This window comes from Pundamilia nyererei, unplaced genomic scaffold, assembly GCF_000239375.1.
Source record: "Pundamilia nyererei isolate P.nyererei 1_Seehausen unplaced genomic scaffold, PunNye1.0 scaffold00146, whole genome shotgun sequence".
Taxonomy (NCBI): Eukaryota; Metazoa; Chordata; class Actinopteri; order Cichliformes; family Cichlidae; genus Pundamilia; species Pundamilia nyererei.
Genome location: NW_005187547.1, coordinates 637,781 through 658,863, shown reverse-complemented (window position 1 = coordinate 658,863; position 21,083 = coordinate 637,781). Strand labels below are relative to the sequence as shown.

General features: G+C 38.5%; 1 protein-coding gene across 1 annotated transcript; it reads right to left on the bottom strand.

The window, feature by feature from the left end:
* Positions 1 to 2,947: 2,947 nt before the first annotated feature.
* LOC102202329 (lysophosphatidylcholine acyltransferase 1) lies at positions 2,948 to 19,856 on the bottom strand. The gene is made up of 14 exons (XM_005744620.1): positions 19,383 to 19,856; positions 14,775 to 14,914; positions 13,466 to 13,680; positions 9,139 to 9,251; positions 8,953 to 9,013; positions 8,739 to 8,797; positions 7,346 to 7,380; positions 6,900 to 6,954; positions 6,702 to 6,784; positions 6,043 to 6,168; positions 5,552 to 5,705; positions 5,042 to 5,140; positions 4,542 to 4,683; positions 2,948 to 4,337 (listed from the first exon to the last, which is right to left on the bottom strand). Exons 1-14 carry the CDS (start codon positions 19,503 to 19,505, stop codon positions 4,111 to 4,113), a joined length of 1,632 nt encoding a protein of 543 aa, XP_005744677.1. The 5' UTR covers positions 19,506 to 19,856; the 3' UTR covers positions 2,948 to 4,110.
* Positions 19,857 to 21,083: the final 1,227 nt, after the last annotated feature.

The following is a 21,083-nucleotide window of genomic DNA, read 5'->3' as shown; positions in this document are numbered from 1 at the left end:
TTGCTGGATGTTTTACAGAATGGCAGAGAGAATTGCCTAGTTTTGCTACACACTAGAGGTCACACTATAGAGGCCCCTAAGTAACAAGAGTGCATGGAAAATAAATTCATTGAATTACACACTTCTGGAACGAAAGGAAAAGTCAAGGGATGACCAGTATTGTTAGCATCCATCCCCTGTGAACTCTGAATGTCTGTATGTAACCCATTATGTACATGGATGGTGTGTCACATGCACATAATTTATGTCAAAACATTTCACTGTGGCTCAAAGTGGTGGAACTGGGTGAACAGAACAGAGATTAACGTCTATAGAGAGGTGACCAAAGTATATCTGACAAAAAACAGAGCTGGAAGGAAATTAAATGGCTAAATATACTTGTGCAAATCATTTCATAAACATGACCTCAACTTATTGTGAGTCACACAATTTGCTAGATATTTAACTTAAATTGTACCATTATGGATTTCTCCTACCCCAGTCTCCGTCATGCAGCCTACTGCAGCTCAACATACTAGACTTGACTTAAAAGAAAAAAAAAACCCCACTGCATTTTCTCCGTGTTTCCTCAAGAGGGAGGCATTTCTGCAATAACAGGTCAAGAAAACAGATGACTGTATGAACATGTGGCCTGACTACGTTTCTATCAACCTTATAATTCGTGGTTATAGATGTAAGGCATATATGGAAGATTAAAACAATTTAAGAATTGATACTGCAATTACACTTTCCTCAATATCTTTAACATGCGTTATACAGTAAAGCTAAATTCATAATTACAAATAAAAAAATTTTCACTGCAAAGGCTTTCTTGTACTGATGTAGAAGTCATTGCACCCCAACCTCACATAATAAAACCTCTGTTACAGAATGACCCAATAACACTGACAGACAGGAGGAGTGTTGATGCCTCTTTAATTCCATCGGCGAGTCACATTAACAAGTTATATCATAGCAGTCCTGAACAAATTCAAAACTCTCAATCATCAAAATGCATTAACAAAATAAAAACAAAAACTTATTCAGAAAAAAGTTTGAAGTAAAGCTACAGGAGAAAAGTAGTTCAGTTTCATGGTCCATATACAGTGAGCCATCAGAAAGTTAATATCGCTCTTTCAGAGTACACAAGTCTTTCGTCTTAGGCTCACTGTTGGATAAACTGTTTAAGCAAGCAGTAATAGCATACAAGTTCTCTCATAGGTTTACATTTTCTCAGACTGATACAAAGTCAGGAAAAACACTGCCTCTACTGAGGTACCTGAAATGAAAATATGTGAGTGGAGGGAGTCAAAAAAGTCATGAAAGGAAATTGAAATAGTATTTTCATATAGCCCCAATGCAGAATTGTTCTGAATATAAATACTGACTATATAAAAAGCAGATCTTTGACTTGAATACATATCATAGTACATCATCATCCTCTGACCGTCCAGTGGAGCTTTCCATTTAAAATAAAACTGCAGGAGGGGTTACTGTGGCTCAATAAATCGCATTCTGTCAGGTGCTGAAATAGTAACTTCCTGTTTCAGCCGTAATTCAAAATAAGATTCCCCATTTATATACAAAAACAGTATGGTTTCAAACATACAGAGTGAACTGTTAACTATGCATTAGAAAAATCACATCACTAAGAAGTACATTTAATACTTATCCATTTCACGGTGCAAACAGGTTTAAGTCATTCAAATCTTTACACTGATGCCAAGTCCCAGAAGTTCACAAATTCAATTTCAGGCTACAAAATTTCCACAATCCTGAGATGTTGCAGAAAAGTAGGGCTAAAAAGGGAAGGGGGGCAGCTTTCTTTGTGATCTATACTTTTCTCTGTGCTCCCTTTACTGTAACAAATACATGAGAAAAAAAGAATCACATTAAAATGACCTACAATACTGTTGTCTACAAATGCAACATGCTTTAGAGCAATGTGAAATATTTAAGAAGGAAAAGCTACTAAAGTGCAAGCACAAATCGATAAAACTTCAATGACAAAGTATGGAGACAATACCAAAAGATTGTCATGACATGTGTGCAGTCTGGAGTGTCTGTATGATGTGGCCCGTCATGTGGCGGTTCTTCACCTCAGGGCTCGACATATGTACACACTCACACTTTACTTAGTTCAACCTGCACACATCACACTTTAGTAAAACAAGGAGGGGGGGGGGGGGGGGTGAAAAAGACAGAAAACAAAACTTTTGAAACCTTAATTCCTTAGGAAAATGTCCACTGGAGATCAGTGCCGAGTGGCTTCCAATTGTGACAAGATTGTCTATACATTCTTGATTTTCGCATAAAAATTCTACAGATTCAAGGCTATCATCACGAATAGTAATAATATAGCAATAAACCTTTCATAGTGTAAGAGGAATACAGCACAAAAACAACTGCATTATTACACAAAGAAAAATAAAATGTGGCTCATTTATCAACAATAAAATCTGCAGAGAAGATCACAGATCTTTGTCATGGCAGTGAAAATAAAAATAGTCAGTCATATACGTATATCAAAAATTCACAAAATGTCCTGCATTTGGAATATTCAAAATGCATATAAGAACTCTTCAAAAGCATACATCTTGAGAAGGCTTAAGAGATGTGAAATATTGCTTCACTGAAAGCCATAATGGGATACATATACACTATGAATGATCACAGATGAGATGGAAATGTGATTTAAAATAATCTCCCAAAATCCCTCATTTTATTTGTTTCCAAAATAAAAAAAAAATAAAATAAAATAAAATAAAAATCTGACCAAAGAACTAAATGAGGAACTACTTAACCTTAAACTTAATTTTTTATTAAATCCCTTCACTGTCATTAAAATTGAAATCACAACCTCACCCCCTTACTGAGTGACTAAATCAGACCCCCTGGAGGGAAAGGGGGGGGGGGGTTCCAAAGTTAAATTTCCGGGGGGCCTTTTCAACCACCGGCTTGTTCCTTCAATTGGGTGTATGAAGCACAATGTTACAGATGACTAAGGAGCAAACTCCATCCTGGAAGTCATTAGGGGAGATTAATTGACAATAATATGGTCCTACAAGGATAACAGTGTAATGCAGAAAATACACTTTTGCCTTTAAAATATCCAACTAAGCTACTTAACTGAATGTGCTTTCAGTGGTCACGTACAGTGATGTTTTTCCACTCTTTTCAACATTACACAACTAGCTCAAAAGGACAGTAACAAACCTAGAAGGTGACGTGAAATCATCAAATGCATTTTTGGTCCAAGTGTAATTTCTTTTAAAACATAAAAAAATAAAAAAAAAACTTATGCGGGTGAGAAATGACCAAACTGTGGAATGTACATGCATGTGATCCATTGAACGCCAAAAATTGTGACATCATACAAGTTTTTCAATTTTGTCTCTGAACCCTGAGCGAAATCAAATATTATATTTATGTACAAATACATCCACACACACACAAGGCTCATAGCAAGTACGACCACAAACTTGCAGAGACCCTAGTTAACCTCAAATGTGGCTATTGAAGCTAAATGCTTCAAGTAGTCCAACAGTTGTCACTGGTACCCTCAGGCCTTCCTTTTTCAGCACTTAATCCTCAATCCTGCTTAAATTAACTTGAGCCCATCCTTTCTGCACTTTCTACTCAAAAGGCAGCTATCATAAAGAGAGGAAATGGATAAAAGTTACAAATCAATGATAACCAAATACAGATGACTGGGGGCTCATTTTGTTCAGTTTCCCCTCATTTATATATTTAAAAAATAATAATAAAAAAAATCAAACAAAAGGACAGTCCATACTCTGTTAGAGGGAAAAGAATTTGCCCTAGAAATTTTAATATGTGCCTGCGCTTCAAGTATTCAAGTATTGTAACCCTAACAGCCATTGTTTGGCATTCTGACAAATCTTACTATGGAAGAGGAAAAAAAAGTAACAAAATAAACCTTTTAGAGGCTGAAAATCTCATAAATTTCACGGATACAATGGTAATAAAAGGTTATGGTAAACTTGATTTTTGTATTTGTGATTAATGAAAGATAGTCCCTTCTTATTCAGCAATTTACAGCTCCCCTTACACAACACTCCTCTCACCAGGAGAGGGGTTTGCTTTCCCCATCCATTTCTCTAAACTCTTTTAGTTGTGTTTCTTGAGTCCATCTATTGTGCCATCGTGGTCGCTGAATTCGGGACAGATACCATTAGCTGTTTTGCTGGTGGCGGCGGCTCCTTTCACTTTCAGTGTCGACAGGCTGGGTTGGGTTTGGTGATCATTGTAGGGAGCACTGTGGAGGTCTGTGTTTTCTGTGTACAGGTAGTCGTCAGCAAAGTCTTGGTGGTGCTCCACAAAGTTTCTGAACTTGTCTGCGAAAAGACCACATGGGGGTGCCAGACACAAAGGCAGCATTAGGAAAAACTGCCAAGAGACTGAGGGCATCTTAAAATAAAGTGTCCTGGTTGTCAAATCTATTCCAATGCATGAGGGGGAAAAAACTCACTTTGATAACTAATTATAGCTCAAAAGAATTCAGTGAAATATTTTTATGGCCGTTTTATTCGATCTCTTACCAAATGTGATCTTCCCTGTGTCGTCCACGTCGATGGCGGTAAACAGATGTGACACGCTGATGTGACTCACGCCTAAAGCTGTCTTAAGTATAACTGCTAACTCGCTTTCTGTGATGGCACCATCCTCCTCTGCCTCAAACATCTGGGGAAGAGGAAATATGATAGGATTAAAACATTCTCCTTGGCTTTGCTTTAGGGCCACTTGAACAGCATATAAGGTGACAGCCCTTGCTCAACTCAAATATCAAGCAAGTAAGAAGAGAAGATTATTATGCTCTTCTCACCTTACTTCATCAAGCTGATTTATAGATACCCAGAGTAACTGATCGGCTTCAGTGAAACCCTAAATGCACACTTCATCAAGCATTTTGAAAGGTTTTGAAATATGGGACAAATATAAATGTACTACCCAGAAGATGCGTTAATGGAGCAAATGTTATGCTGGTGCTTATGAAGCACAAAACTATTCTGCCAGTTGGTCAGATAAGCATAAATCTTACCTTAAAGGCCAATTTCATTGTTTCCAGAGTTTTGGCAGGCCTGCATACAACAGATAAGGCTATCACATATTCTCTAATATCCATTCTGTTATCTTCATGCTGAAAAGACAAGAGACCACAATAAAAATAAAATCAGACTGTGAGCAAGACTGCTATGTTTCACAGAAGCATCTGGCCGATAGCCATTTAGGTCAAAAACACATTGCAGCAACAAATCTTTTCTTGTTTAGGTTCCATTATGCAAATATGCACACTGAGTTTAGTTTAAAGAAAGCGCATACAATCCAGTTTTCTAGAAGCACTTTCTCATCCGACTACTTCAATCACGCCCCAAACTAGAACGAATATTGCTTCAGTTGTGCATTTTTCGAAAACTGCTGTTCTGTATTTGCATAATAAAAACTAAACGTGAAAATAATAAAACAAAATGCACTCAAGTAGCAGCAGTAACCACTGTGAAAGACTGCAGAGCAATCATGGTTATCAGTAAAAGGTCGCTGCAGGTTTTACCTCGTCAAAAAGACCAAACATGTCTCGCAGCATATCTGAAACTGGCACATCAAGGAAGTGTGCAAAGCCTTCCAGTCCCAGCTTCTGCCCCTCAAGCTTCCTGGCTCTGTTCCCATACTCCTGCAAAACCTTCTCGGAGTTCTGTGGTTTCAATCTGGGACAGCGATGACATAATAACATAAGAATAACAGTGTAAGCAAAGAGAGAGGGGAAAAAATGAGAAGACTTGTGCTCCTGAGAATGAGCAAGCTATGACAACTCTATAGACTTTACAGTTATACTGTATAATATTTATGTGCTCCGTTCTACTCATTTGCATTTTCCCCCCCAACAAGCTACATGTTTTTCATTGTTTCGACTCTTTCATTCTCTGCTAGGCAAAACGCTAAATCCCTGCAGTGTTGGGAGAATATTTTGCCTTCCTCACCCTTGTGCCCCTTACTTAGTCATCTTTGATAGGTTTATTGCCTTGGAAAGTTTGAATGACTCACCCCAGTCTCCTGACAAGCTTGGCAAACTCCAGCAGACAGGTGTCGACTGGCAGCCTCAGCTGGCCTTCTGCCATGGCCAGCTGGCAGTCTTCAAATGAATAATCTGTGATGGGTACCCCCAGGGCTCTGTGCACCACACAGGAGAGATAATGATGGGACATCAGTTTGTGCAAATCAATATGAACTTTGCTTAAGGCCAATAACGCAGAGAAAGTATCTGATACATCTACTTTGAAGTTGGGAACAATGTTCCAAGTTTTCTCCATGAATCTGCAGAGCTGAAGTTTCCCCATGTGTAGCTCAAAGCAATAATGCACAAAATGTAGTAATCTAATAGGCAAGTTTAGCCCTTACACAGCATAAGACAATGATAACTAGGTGGTTCACATTCATTTAGGATTGTATTTTATATATAATTATTATACTTCTAAAGAAAAATGCAAAGTTTCTAAACAGTGTATACTTTATTTAATAATTAGATGACAATGGAAATCTAAAAGATGTGGATTAATACAACTTTACAGCTAGAGATATTCACTGCATTCACCGTTTTTAAATGAAGAGGCAAAATTGGAATTGGAATAATAACCTCAGTCAACTTTGTGTTGTGTACATAAATTGTTGAAATGTATATAATATGATCAATTATTTCAACATACTTAGCCATGATACGTCTCACATTGATGGCGAAGAGTGCAGGATTCTTCTTCTCCTCCTCTGAGGGTGTATAGATGGGAAGAAACTGTAGAAAGCCCCCCCAAAAATATCTTTTTTAAAATAATTAGCAATCTCTCTCTGTCATATTTTTTATACGGGCAGATATGCAATTATCTGTATTGACAGTAATGCACACTTACCTCTATCACAAACTCATTGTGTAACTGGCAGAGTGTCAGCCATAAAATTTGGAATCTGGATAATAACAGGACATCAACAACAACAACAAATTACAAACAAACAAACAAAAAAAAGGAGAGCCCTGCACAGACAACACGTCAACTGAAAACCTCTTACATTTTTCTTGTTGTTTATTTAATTTTCTTAATGCACAAATTTTCAAACCCTTTAATATTTAAGTTCCAGCTGGGAAAGCTTAAGGTAACGTGCGAGAATAAATTAATTAAAACACTGTCAAATTATCAAGTCATGTGAGATTGTGTGTAAATACTATGCAATTTCCATATTTGTCATTTTGAGTTTAGTTCTTGATTTATGTCTGATTTTGACTTAACACAATGTTAGTTACAGTATGTAAAGAATGCACAAAGTGTTAAATTAAGAAAGTGTGAAATTCTGTACTTACGCTCCTGGGCCTTGCCATGTCCATGTGATTGAGTCCTGTTAAAAATAAATAAATTAACAAACAAACCACATGAAGAAGAGACAAATTATTAGTCTCTCAAACACACTTTTACTTTTTATTTCTTGGTTCAAGTGATAACTTTGCTCCAGCTTTCTTTCTCACAGGCAGCTTATTTTCAATCAGTTTAAAAATGATTACAGTGTAATTAGTTTATGGTAAGTTAAGTGTGCAATTAAATACTCAACTCTAGCACATTAAAATTCAGTTTGGACAAACATTTTTCAGACACCCCCAACAAGCATTTCATACAGGTTTCAATATGTTACAGTTTTGATGCGTTTACTCAGAGCGAAAACATGTATTAGCTTTAGACTTCACCTGGATACGTGCTTAGGTTTCTAAAGCTAAGAGATTCATTGTGCTAATGATTCTTTAGCCTTTTAAATTTTGGAAGGCTTCTATCCTTTTATGGACATTTCCAAAATAAGGTTGCTCCAAAAAAATGGAAATGCTATGTTTAATCCCTTAAATGTAAACACAGTAAGATAATGTGTGTCAATAAAATTCAAAATCCATTATGCTTCATGGCAGACTGAATTGTTTTTTTTTTTTTTATTACCATTATATTAAAAAGTCTACTGTTCTCACGCAATGACACCTATTAAATGCAAATGAGGCAGCCCAGGAATTAATATTCACACAGACTAGCTAGAAGTTATTAAAAATTGGTTTCTGTACTTCGTTCTAATGCTTTGCGGCTGAATACAGATGGGCAAAATGGGCATCACTAGCGTTTTTTCTCAGCTAGAGTGATTTCATATGGCTGAAAAACTAAGTTCTTCTGGAATCGCTTTTAACTCTTTAAAGCTGTGGAACCCACCCCCTTTCTTTCCTCTAGCTGTGGACACAGACTTCATTTTCATCAGACATAATTTTCATATGTAAAATTATGTCTCAGAAAGCTGTTATGCCTTTGAATGACTAAATTCTGCAGTCATAGTAAGATAATTTGCTGTGATATCAGCAGATAACAGCCTTGCTGTGCATCATTGCACAGTTATTATCATTGTGCATGAATTTCGGCATCATAAAGGTAAAGCTAATAGTGCCATCATGAGGAAAAAAAATGGCAAAACAAATTGCCATCAATCAACAAAACATTTTGGGTATTTGAAAATTCCATAACAAAAGCATCATGGTTAACCAGTCAATTGGTTTGAGGAACAAAAAGGGCGATGAGTGCTTTTCCAAATAAAATGAATTAATGCCACAGGACACGATTCTAGATTTGTTTTGTTTTTTTCTACATTTCACAGCTCCTATTTCTAATCTATCACCTAATGACAAAAAGGCTAAGGGGGGAAAAAAAACAACTTTTTGCCAATTTACTTACCAGTTTATTAGGGTAACGAATGACCACAGGCTGCACTGGTACAGCTGGGATGAAGGCCCCTACGAGGATTTAAAAACAACAACAAAAACAAGACAGGAGACTAGTTTTCATCTGTTATATTTGTAAAGGAAACGTGCTGGTCTAAGAAAAAATTAGAATAGCAATTACACAGTTAAAAAAAGAAAGCAAAACAAAAAAAAACATGGGTACTTACCTGGCTTAAAGGTGATTAGGCAGGATCTATTGGTGCACGTTCCCTCTGGAAAAATCATGATCTGTATGTATGAGAGGGAAACTAGTTAGTGGTTGATGTTTACTGCAATGTCTGGTAAAAACAGATCATGGCATTCATGCATTTAATTGGTGCAACATGGTGACTTGCATAACTTCACCAACTTACCTGAGGCCATTCTGCTCCAGAGCGGGCTCTGCGTTTGATCTCCTCCACAGTCTTCTTCCTGGAGTCCTGGTCTGACCGGGAAACGAACACCGGCCTGATGTACTTAATCAAAGCTTGAAGCAGAAGGAAGACAGTGGAGGAAATTCAGATAGAAATTACTTGAGAAGCCATTGCTGCAAACAACAAATTCTTCTATTTCTGCAATAAATATCCCAATCGTAAATGTAGAACTGTCAAACATCAAAAGCACAAACGCTTCACTACACAGAATAATTTAATTGGGCAGAGATATAATCTTTTGCAGGCACAAAACTCTATCAAAAGTCTAAAGTTTTAACACAAAGGAAAAACCGTATCCAATAATGACTGGGATTAGATACATTTCAAGCAAAAACGCATAATTTTATGAAAATCTGTAAGATCCACAAAAAGTTTGCAGGATTAAATCATTGTTAAATATATCTTACATTGTACTTGCATTTCCTTTTGCTGTAAAAAAAAAAATTAATGGTGTACTTTATTCAGTGAGTATAACTCATAAATATACAGAAGGAGATACACAAATACAAGGAACACAGCTATTAAGGAACAAAAACTGTCACACATTTGATGTCAACTTCCTCTTTTGATGACAGATTAGGAAACAAATTCTGTACAATAACCCCCACCCACTCAGTGACATGCTGGCCAGTCACGGGAGCACAGTCGGTGACAGACTGAGATTACCCAAATCCACCACTGAATGACACAAGAAATCATTGCTGCCTGTGGTCATCTTTATGTACAGTTCCTCCATCTAAAGCACACATACACAATGCAGTAGTTGCACACCTTTAAGATCTGCACATACTGTACAGAGACAATAACAAAATAAGTATGATAAGAGAGGGACCTCAATTAAAACTTTATCCATATTCAATTTTGTTTGATATATTGGGATATCTATATATTAGAGCTATTTGTATTTCTAAGAACCATTTTGTAGTATATTGTTTTTTAACTAGTTAATTTTCTTACTGCCTTGAGCAACTGTTTCCCCTGGGATTAATAAAGTATTCTGATTCTGATTCATCTAATGTTTAAATATAAGCCACGTTTCCATTGTAGGAACTCTGAGCAGGCAGAAGGTGGCACTAAAACACACAGGACATAACGTACAGCCCTCTAATCATCATTGTTTTCATGACCATGAGACCATCGTCAGATGATGGGATAACTGATTTGAAACACCTCCGGCTGCGATTTCAATTCAGAGCACAACAAAACAACAGTAATGGTCAGTGCAACTATCGATCTGTGAAAAACAACCAGGGACAACAGGGGTAATGGTGGCTGTATGACTATTTGTTATGTCTGTCTATATGATATGATTCTTTTTATTTTGTTGACAGTGATACAGTTTTTGTGCTGGCAGTAGTTACACGCTGGAGCTTGGTTGATGATAATCACCTGCATTTGAAACAAACTTTAACCTTTACATACTGACACAATCTACAACAACAGTGCTGAACCAGTTAACTGTGTGCATATTATCAGCTACAGAGCAACTGCCCAATGTAATGCTAGACCATTTATTTATTTGTTTGTTTTTCTAAGCCCTATCACTAAAATGTAAGGTGTAATGAGAACATTAACACTTGTTGCCACCCACTCCACCTTGCCTGCACTCTCTTCTTCACATCTATAGAGCACTGTCTATTGCTTTGGCTGGTTAACCCCTGGAGTGTAAATTTATCTACCCTCATAGCTTCACTGTTACACCCATCTCCCTCTCATTCACTGAATTTCATTCCTCTTCTCTCCAGGCTCTTTACCATCTGCTCTCCTCAACTCACTATAGATCACAATGTCACCTGTGAACACCATAGTCCATGGAGACTCCTATCTGATGACATCTGTCAACCTGTCCATCATAACTGCAAACAAAAAGGGGCTCAGAGCCGATCCCCGATGTAATCCCACCCCCCCACTTTGAACCCGTCTGCCACGTCTACTACGCACTTCACCACTGTTTTGCTGTCCTCATACACTTTCTGCACCATCCTCATATACTACTACAGTTCCTCTCTTGGCACCTTATCATATGCTTTCTCCAGTTCCACAAAGACACAATGCAGCTCCTTCTGACCTTCTCTACTGCATCTACAGCGCTCTTTGTGCCGTAACAACAAAACTGCTCATTTCACAGCCAAAAAAGTACTCTTGAGTAATGCAGTGAAATTATTGTTGGTGCATAATAACTGAAAGAACAAAGCAAGAAAGCATGAGACAAGGCTAATCAAAAGGTATTGGCTGAAGCATTTGCTTATTACGCCAACCCTTTTCACAAAATATCTTTTTGCGTGCAGCTCGAAGCAAATAATAAAACAAAGCACCAACCAACCAACCAACCAACCAACCAAACAAACAAACAAACAAACAAGAAAAAAAAACTTTCCACCTTAGATAAGTAACTACATCAAAGCAAAATAATCAAGAGGTTTTGTTTTTTGGGGTTTTTTTTTTTTTGCTCTTTTCATTCTTGATTTATATATTTTTCTAATACTCTATTTTTAAACATGTTTTTAAACAAGGAAAATGAACTACACCTTTTTAAATCACTGTCATAACTATTCCACAGGTTAACTCCTCTAACAGAAACACATCTCTGCTTTATATTTGTCCTCATCTTGTTTTTTTTAAAGAAATCTGTTCCCCTTAAGTCATACTGACTCTCTCTGACTTTGAACAGTCCAATATATGTGCAATCTGTGCACTAGTAGACGTGCAAAGGGACATGTGCAATGACAAACAGGAAACTGAGTAGGCAAAGACTAGGGTTAAAGACTTTGTAGAGCAGAAGCATCTTTCGTTTTACAGAGACCAAAAAAAAAAAAAAAAGCCTCTTTGCTCATACAGAAAGTCAACAGAAAGAGAGAAGTTTGAGAGTAGTAAGGGAACAAAATGAAGAAAGAAGAAGGTGAGACCATGACAAGAAGAAGAAGAAATGATTTCAACTGTGAGCTGTCTGCTGACAGGAAGGGATTACATCTCTCGCAAGAACCCTACAAGTCGCTCTGCACACGTCATTCTGGCTGATCAGGTCTTAATGCTTATTCTGGATTCCACGTGGCCATGCCCTTGTGCTTGGTTCCTACTGCAAGTCCAAAAGGACTTGTCACGCTAAAGAACATTAGAGGCCCTTTAACATTTTAGGGAAAGCCAATATTGAGATAGTAGAAACAATAGAATAACAGCATAAAATTCAATATATTTTTACAATTTCAAATGCATTCATTTGCATTTTTTACACTTTAGCCCAGCTAATCCAAATCATAATAGCTGACTGCATATTGTTTAAACAGACAATTTGCCAATAAACAAATATGCTGAAATATGGTCGTAATCCTGCAACACAAGTAAAGCTGCTTTAACTTGGCCGAGCTTCACTTAGCCTGGAACTAACAATGTGGCTAATTACTGACTCAGCAGGCAGAGCAGGAGGAGAAAGGAAGGCAAAAATAACACATAAACACCTTCACAGCATGTTCTGCTTACGGGGACATAAGAACCGGTGACTGAACTGGCAATTGAGAAGACTGTTGAACTTGCAGCCTAGTTGATAGGATCTGACTTATATTATTGTACTGAGTGCGTCTAAGCAAGTCCTGCCTGTCCTCTGGATGTTACTCTGAGTTGTGCAAAGACAAGGCCACACAGCTAGCTAAATAAGCATTTGGCTTTGTGGGATCTATGTCTGGCTATGAATAAAATTTTTTAAAAAAATCATTAGTCTGAGTGTCTTTTATCCAGACACTTATATTTTGTATTTTGACTTGGCTCCTTTTGACAGATTTGTGGGTTAAAGAATGTTGTGAGTACAGTGTAACACTGAGCATTCAGGTTTGACTTTTTTTTCTTTTTAACAAAATTACCTTGTTTAGTCACAGTTGAAAACTCAAACGTGTTGTTCTGGAGTATAATATCTGCTTTCATTACAGCATAGCATCTGTATTTTCTTTGTCTTTTTTTTTTTGAGGTATAGCACTGCTATACCAAGCTACACAAGGCTGAACAAAAACCAAGCTACACTTGCTTTTAACTTATCAAAATTAAATGCAAATCAGAGTGGGCAATCCCCTGTTGACTGTAACGGCAGCAAAGTCATGGGAACTGTCTTACTGATGCTGTACTGATAATCTTCCCCTTTGTACAAGCCACATACCACAAATATCATCTTTCCTTCACGTGCTGCTGAAATGCATCTAGTAACTCACTGTGATGAGCAATGAGATTTTGTTTTTGTGTGTGCCTGTGTGTTATTGTGTGTGGTGGTGGGGTTACTTACTTCCCCAGAGAGGTATATCCTTGCTCTCAGCCTTCATGACAATTGAGGACATTGTCATGGTGACTGGGATGGCATCAAAGTAAGAAGAGTGGGGTGCCAGGGTAAGGATAGGTGCTTCTGTAGGCAATGCCCTTCGCCCTTTCACAGTCATCCAATGGAACCCTCCCGCAAACCACATGACTCGCATGATTATTCTCAGAATGATGTCCACCAGTCTGGAAAACAAGATCATCCATGTGTGAGAAGCACTTTTCACTTCTTGCAAATAAAAGAAAACACTTTAAATGATATAGCATAGTTTATTAAAACAGCAGTACCAATATTCACAATAGAGTCATAAGGGACACAGGATTAGTGTTGTAAGTTGCTATGGAAAATAAACTGTGTCAATAATTGGTGACCAGAAGGGAACTGACACCATAACCACCTGTAATGCACAGTGTGGGGTCTAGTTCTTCAAATGTATTACTTCTCACGCTGTTTCTTCACTAACATTACCGGTGAGATCTCACAACTTAAGACAGAATTATATCCGTCATCTTTCCAGTCAAGGCCAATCAAGAAACTAGCTATAATTTAAGTTTCACTAAAAACATCTTTTATCAGAAGTATCACAAAATTTCTATTTGACACACAGCACTTTAAGTACATCAGAGCTTTAAATTCAACAAAAAGTGCTTGGTTGGTATCATCATAAAGTGAGTAAGACAGCAAAGACTAGCTGGAGAACTGTGTGCTTTAACCCTACAGGGCCTGCTGTCAACAGCCAAACTAAACTTGATATTAACGATGCTCATGATTATGCAATTTTTTCTTGTCTTAAAAATCAATAAATTCCTCAATTTATACTGGCTACTGTCAGGAGGAAGTAGGCACCACCTCCACAACTAAATTATAGAAAGACGGTGCTGGATTGGCAAAACCATGTTTGAACATGGATGCTATCGTACAAACTCAACAAACATAGGAAGTCACATACTTTGACAATTTTCATTGTGCAGTTCCTTCGAAAACATAAAATGAGTAATGCAAGGGAAGCACATCACAAATCTACCATAACAATGCACATTAGTTTAACAGTACTAGACTCTGCATTCTAAACTCCCTCATTCAAGAGGGGTCGCCATAGCTCCATGTTTGAATGCCCACAACTCCAAAGGGAAACCAGGGATCTTTTATTTCTTAGGCCAATGTGCAAATCATTACACTATGGAGCCACTTGAGCTTAATTACTGAACTTTGAGCCAGTTCTACCAGTTGTTTTTTTTTTTTTTTAATTATCGAAAGCTATACATTAAAAAACACCCACCTTCTCCAGAGGCACTGGGGTTCAACGGTGGTCTCGGAGCGCCCCACTGAGGCAATGAAGGCAAAAGGCCAGGCCAGCAACATCATGAATGCAGCTATGAGTAGACGGATGGGGAATAGCGTGACTGTCATTAACGCAATCTGTGAAATAGAGAAAAAGCAAAAAGATCAGTTATTTTCTATACTGCTACAGTTCTTATTTGTAAAAGGATGACTTCAGCCTACAGAATGAATCCATGACTGAAGTGATCTCTTACAGGATGGGTATGTCAGCAACTTCATAGCTGTTCAGGTTGCCAAACTGGAGCTTTAATGGTCGAACAACAATGGTCTCAGGCTGCAGTTCAAACAAGTAAAATGACTGTGTGTTTGTAAAATAAGCAACACACACAAACAAGTGCCTAATATGCGTGTCCTACACAGTATAAATGGCAGCGAGTTTGCAGCATGGCCTCTAAACATAGCTCCTATAATTTAAGACTACGCAATACAAATTTGTCTTATGGGTTTACTTCCTATACTCACAAGCAATATCCTTTAAAGCTGACATGTTATATACCAAGTTGTGCATTCTTAGAGGCTCTGATAATCCTTGCACCTCACTCTAAAGATTCAGTTATGACTGTTTATTTAAAAGCTATTCATGACCCTGATAGCACACCTTATCTTTTGTCAATATTTGTCCTGATAGCAAGCACTGCTGTTAAACATCAAGTCTAAGTGGCCTACCTTATCAGGAGAGAGTTCTTATCTAACAGCAAATTCAGTTTAAACTGCATTTTAAAATGCCAAACACATTCTCAAAAAAAGGGGGCTGGGGGTTCCTGTTGTTAAGAATGTCTTAACCCAGCGGTCCCCAACCTGTTTTGTGCCACGGACTGGTTTATGCCCGACAATATTTTCACGTACCGGCCTTTAAGGTGTCGCGGATAAATACAACAAAATAAAACTAGTACCGGTACCGAAAAAAAGAAGATTTATTCATAACACACGTGAAAAGACCCAGGAAAACAGAGTTAACGATAAAAACAATAACAAAAGAACGCTGAAAACCGATAAAAACCCTGAAAACCATACATTTCACACCTGAGCCTCAACTCTCGCGGCCCGGTACCAAACGACTCACGGACCGGTACCGGTCCGAGGCCCAGGGGTTGGGGACCGCTGTCTTAACCTGTGCAATGTTGAAAGATCAATTCAAAGCACAGGAATACATGAATGTCAACAGGCAATGCTAGTAAAGGGACTCTTTGGAATTTAAGAGGTATAGCAATGTGCTAAAAAACTTTATTTTAGGGCTTATAATGTAATCAAATATAAAAATGTTATCTAACAGACTGTATGAATCTTTTTTCTGTCCTAATTAAAGTCCCAAGAGGCTGAAAACAATGTGCACTGTTAAACCACATAATCATACATATGTAACAGAAGGCTAAGTTAGAAAGTGAGCTCTGTGTTAAACATCAGCTATACACGCAGTTCCACACTAACCTCAAAGATGATTTTTTGTGCATTTGGGGTTTTTTTTCCTTCCATTTTTAAATATCAGCAAAAATACAAAAACAATAGAGTGATTTTAGCCTGTGTTTAAGGAGATGCCAACAAATTAATAGTAAAACACTTCTCTGAATTAGCAGCATTGACAAATAAAAATCCAAGCGAATTGCATATGCCCAGAGGGTTTTTGTTTAACCACTCCCTCTCGTTTTAGCGCTGATGAGTTAGAAAAGAAAGAAAACCCTTAATGTTCACTTGATTTGGAAATATTAACGTGCAAAAGTATAAGAAAAAGACAGTGCTTCTGGGAGTGGACTTTCAAACAAAAACAAAAAAAATGAAGCTGAGATTTAGTTTAGAGAACAGTTTAGAGAACATTTATAAACTACAACTTTTACATGAGCAGGATCATACCCCTCATACTATTATTCAGTGTGGATGTAGATGCTGGATACTATAGAGCAAATGCTGAAGGCCATTTAGTTATGAAGGGGCAGGAGGTATTGTTTTCCAAAGCACTATACACAACTGATGTGCCCACTCTTGATGTCAGACCACATAAAACTTCTAATTATACTAAAAAGTTACCACAATATCATCCCTCATCGAGTAGTGAATCACAGCGATTATCATATACAGGACAGCATTTTGCTAGCGAACCCTGTGTTCTGGCATTCATGTAGGAAATATTATTTAATGGTGTGGTTTTGTGCAATTATGAGAAGTTGTAAATGTTTCCACTTTCACTACACAAAGACAGATTTGGGCCTTTAGGTTAGGCTTGTCAAAATCAGACTCCTAAGATTAGCAGAATGCATTGTGACACCTCACCAGCTTTTGAAGCTTCTCAGGAACAGTTCTTTGAAATAGAATATTGGCTGACCACAATCTAATCAAGAACATCACAAAATATTGCCATAAAGTCACCCTACTGATCAGCTCTCAGTCAATTAACTTGACTAAAGTTTACAGACATTGCATGAGCAACTTTATGTGGATTGAATGGGTAAGTATTGAATTACAAAGCCTCTAAAGTTGATCCAAGATTTAGCCACATTAGTCATTTGCCCCATTAGTAAGAATTATCTACCTTATTACGATTGCCTCTTTTTATAGAAATCCACTTCGAGCATCAGCAAAGCAGTGAAAAGAATTTATTCCTTTTAAAAATATGCAAAAGCAGAATAATTCTCAATTCATTAACAGCCTATCAGTTCCCAAGCCGTTAGCCTGCAAAACTATATAAAGTTAAAGCTTTATGGTTTGACAGCAACTCCTCTGATCCTGCTATTATTGTCCATTACTTAATTAAATTATCACCACACAACTGAGGTAGTCTTTCGCATTTGTGAAACACCAATGCAACACAAACTTCTTCAGTTTGTGCGTTTCACTAGAAAGACTGTGACAATGTCCGGTTTTACAATAAACAGAACATACTGCAGTTCCCTTTCTCTCTGAAGTGAAAACAGACTCTGTGGGTTGATCATTTGGATGTGAAAGCAAGACCTGAGCACGATGCTCTCTGTAGCTTCTTTGTGTGTCACTTATCAGTTGTCCAGTTGTTAGACTCAAAGTCTCATGAACAAGTTTTTATTTCTTCCCCTTTTGTTTATATATTAAACTTGCTGGAGAAACCACACTTTTGTTTTAGTCTTGAGGAACGGCTAATAAATGTAAGCCTATTCTCTTGGCTTTGATCCACCTATCTACCACACATTCTCAATTCTCCCTCCAGTCTCTATGGGGAAAAAAGCAACAAATAAAGAGATGTGCTTGACCTTCACCTAGTCACTATGTGTATCTGTAACACCATACTCTATTACAGAATGGCAGAGCTGCCTCATTCATAAACTCTGGCCTTCCCATTCTACTGTGCTGTGTTACTGAAAATACCTAACACATAGCTGTGCTGCAATTCCACATTGTTTACTAACACAGCACATATTACATTATCTATGTTAAGAATAAGCAGTCAATTGCAAGTAATTGTTTAGAATGAACGCACAGGTGCACACACATCTCTGTGTCAGCTATTTCGAGAGATCATATGAGGTTAACTACACATGGGCCATGTGTGCCTTTAATTCGCAAGCAGTCCCAGTTTTCAAGAACATGACAGTCTAATACTCAAGCTTACAGATGATGACTGCAGGTTCTCATTATCTGTGCCTAATGCAACACGTAGCAAAAGTGGACAAGACAATACTGAAGGAGGTAAATCTGTGCAGGGTTCAAATTTCCGCTGAACGATGTCTGTACTTCTCACTTAAACAGTTTCATGACTTTAAAGTGAAACTGATCAGTGTAAGCCTAGTGGCTGCAAACCTGACTTGCTCTCCAATTAACTCCTTTTGCAGAGAAGCCCGAAAGCCCCAAAATCTGATTACGTGCAGCAGCAGTGACGAATAGCTGCTATAAAGTTTTGCTCCATCTTCAACGAGAAAGGCAAATTGTTTGAACATTAAGAGCTGTGGGGAAATCCATTTTATTTGTAGACAGGAGGAGGGTTGGAAAAAACGTGTCTGCCGGTTTACAACCCCCCTTCTCCAAATCCTCACGTGTTAATTGAACCGCGATAACCAACGAAGCCAGAGCAAAAAAGAAGAGAAGCATGTTTAAATAAACGATGTACACAAATGTTGTCATCCAATATAGTGAAACCCACCAAAAAACCTTTCTAATAGCCGGAGTAACAATTAAACAGCAACAAGCTAGGCCCCTCTTGGACAGGCAGCCATGCTCAAATAACTGACTTTCGTTCTCCTATTATAGAGACAGGGTGGTTTGCAAGCTTTACATCAGGTAGTCGTGTGTAAAATGGGACATTCTTTCTACAGTTAAGGCGATCGTTTTAAAGACCCCCAGCGCTTTCAATGGGGATTCAAGTAAGGCAGTAGAACCGACAAGATAGCGGAGAAAAAGCAACATGTATGTAGCTAATGTTAGCTGACTAGCTAATACTAGCTCAACTGAATGCATGCAATCAAGGGAATCAGTTAAATAACTGCCAGTATGACTCTGTGTCGCACTAAAGTGATAGTGTTCCACGGGCAGCTAAAACTGCACGAATAGGTTAAAAAAATGCGTGCAAACACATACACAAAATTACCTTTGCTTTTTCCAGTGGGGTGAATTTCAAGACGTGCACAAAAGGGTTTCTGACCGGTGGAGCTTGATCCATTTTCTTTCCATCTCCTTCCATCACATATTGTCTGTTACTCGGCAACCTCATTTTTTATAGAGGTAATATTAGTCGTGGCTGCAGCTGTATTTCTTAATACTTCAGTCAGAAAACTGATTCTGCTTGAAAGGAAGGCTCTTCACGCAAAACGTAGCGTCCCTTATCTGTCTTGGACAGTGGCTAATTGAGCTGGCAGTGCAGGGCTATTAACGCTATCTCCCTTTCTTGGACAGCATGGAGGGATGATGACTGGCTCGAGGATTAGCTGGGGATGTCTGAAGTCGCCGATATCGCAGGAGTCCTTCCTCCACACCGTGCTCCCCAATCAAACCAGTCCGCTAGCTTTGGATGCTATCGGAGCCGCTGTTCCACTCGTCATGCATCACGCATGCGCAAGACAATCTTTCTTACCCATGTCGATCCCCTGTGCCCAGCATGGTGTGATGCTGCGTTCACATTTAACAAAAATGTCGTAATTTTAATAATTTGATCAATTTGTTCTACGTTTTGTTTGTTTATTTGTATTTGGGAGGATGTTTATTAATTTAGTTTCACTTTTTAAAAAATGAATATTTATAACACAAGCACACATAAATACGGTGTGCTTGTGGGTTAAAATTTATAGAATAGAATAGAATACCTGTATTGTCACTATACAGTTGTACTATGAGATACAGAGCATCTCCTACTCAGTGCAAACATGCTGGGGGGGCACAGTTCTGCAGCGGCTGTGGGGGGCGGCTGTGTTATCGGTGCATGTGTGAGTTCAGGGTGGTTATGGCTTTGGGGAAGAAACTGTTTTTGAGTCTGTGGGTTTTTGTGTTGATGCACCTGTAGCAGGCTGAACATGTTGAAACCCCAGGGTGGGAGCTGTCCTTGATAATGTTTGCTGCTCTGCTGAGGCAGCGGGAGGAATAAATGTCCATCAGGGAGGGGAGAGGGCAGCCGATGATCTTTTGTGCTGTCTTGACCACACTCTGAAGCCTCACTCTATCCGCCTTGGTGCAGCTGCCGTACCATACCGTGATGCAGTAGGTTAGCAGGCTCTCAATGGACGAGCGGTAGAAGGTCAGCAGCAGGTTGGAGTTCAGCTTATGCTTCTTGAGGACTCTCAGGAAGTGCAGCCGCTGTTGGGCCTTCTTGACGACTGCTGAGATGTTGTCTGTCCAGGAGATGTCAGCAGAGATGAGGACACCAAGGAACCGGAAGGTGTGGACCCTCTCCACACACTCCCCGTTGATGTAAAGGGGGGCCAAGTCAGTGCTGTGTCTCCTGAAGTCAACAATGAGCTCTTTGGTTTTCTTAGTGTTCAGTGCCAGGTTGTTTTCTGAACACCAGGCTGCCAGCTTCAGAACTTCCTCTCTATAGTCTAATGACATCTATGTGTGTGTGTGTGTGTGTGTATATATATATATAATCCCAACACTGTTCATGATGTGAATGTTTTCGAAACGTCCTCAGTGTTCTGTAGAATGGTAGAGTGGCGTGCATGTAGAGTTTCCCGTGACTGCAAAAGTACAGCAGAAGTGGAAAGGGAAACTACCAGAAGGAATTCGATGTATCCTCTGGGCAGAGGAAAAGGGACACTTGGTGGCGGAACGAGGAAGTACAGGAAAGTATTCAAAGCAA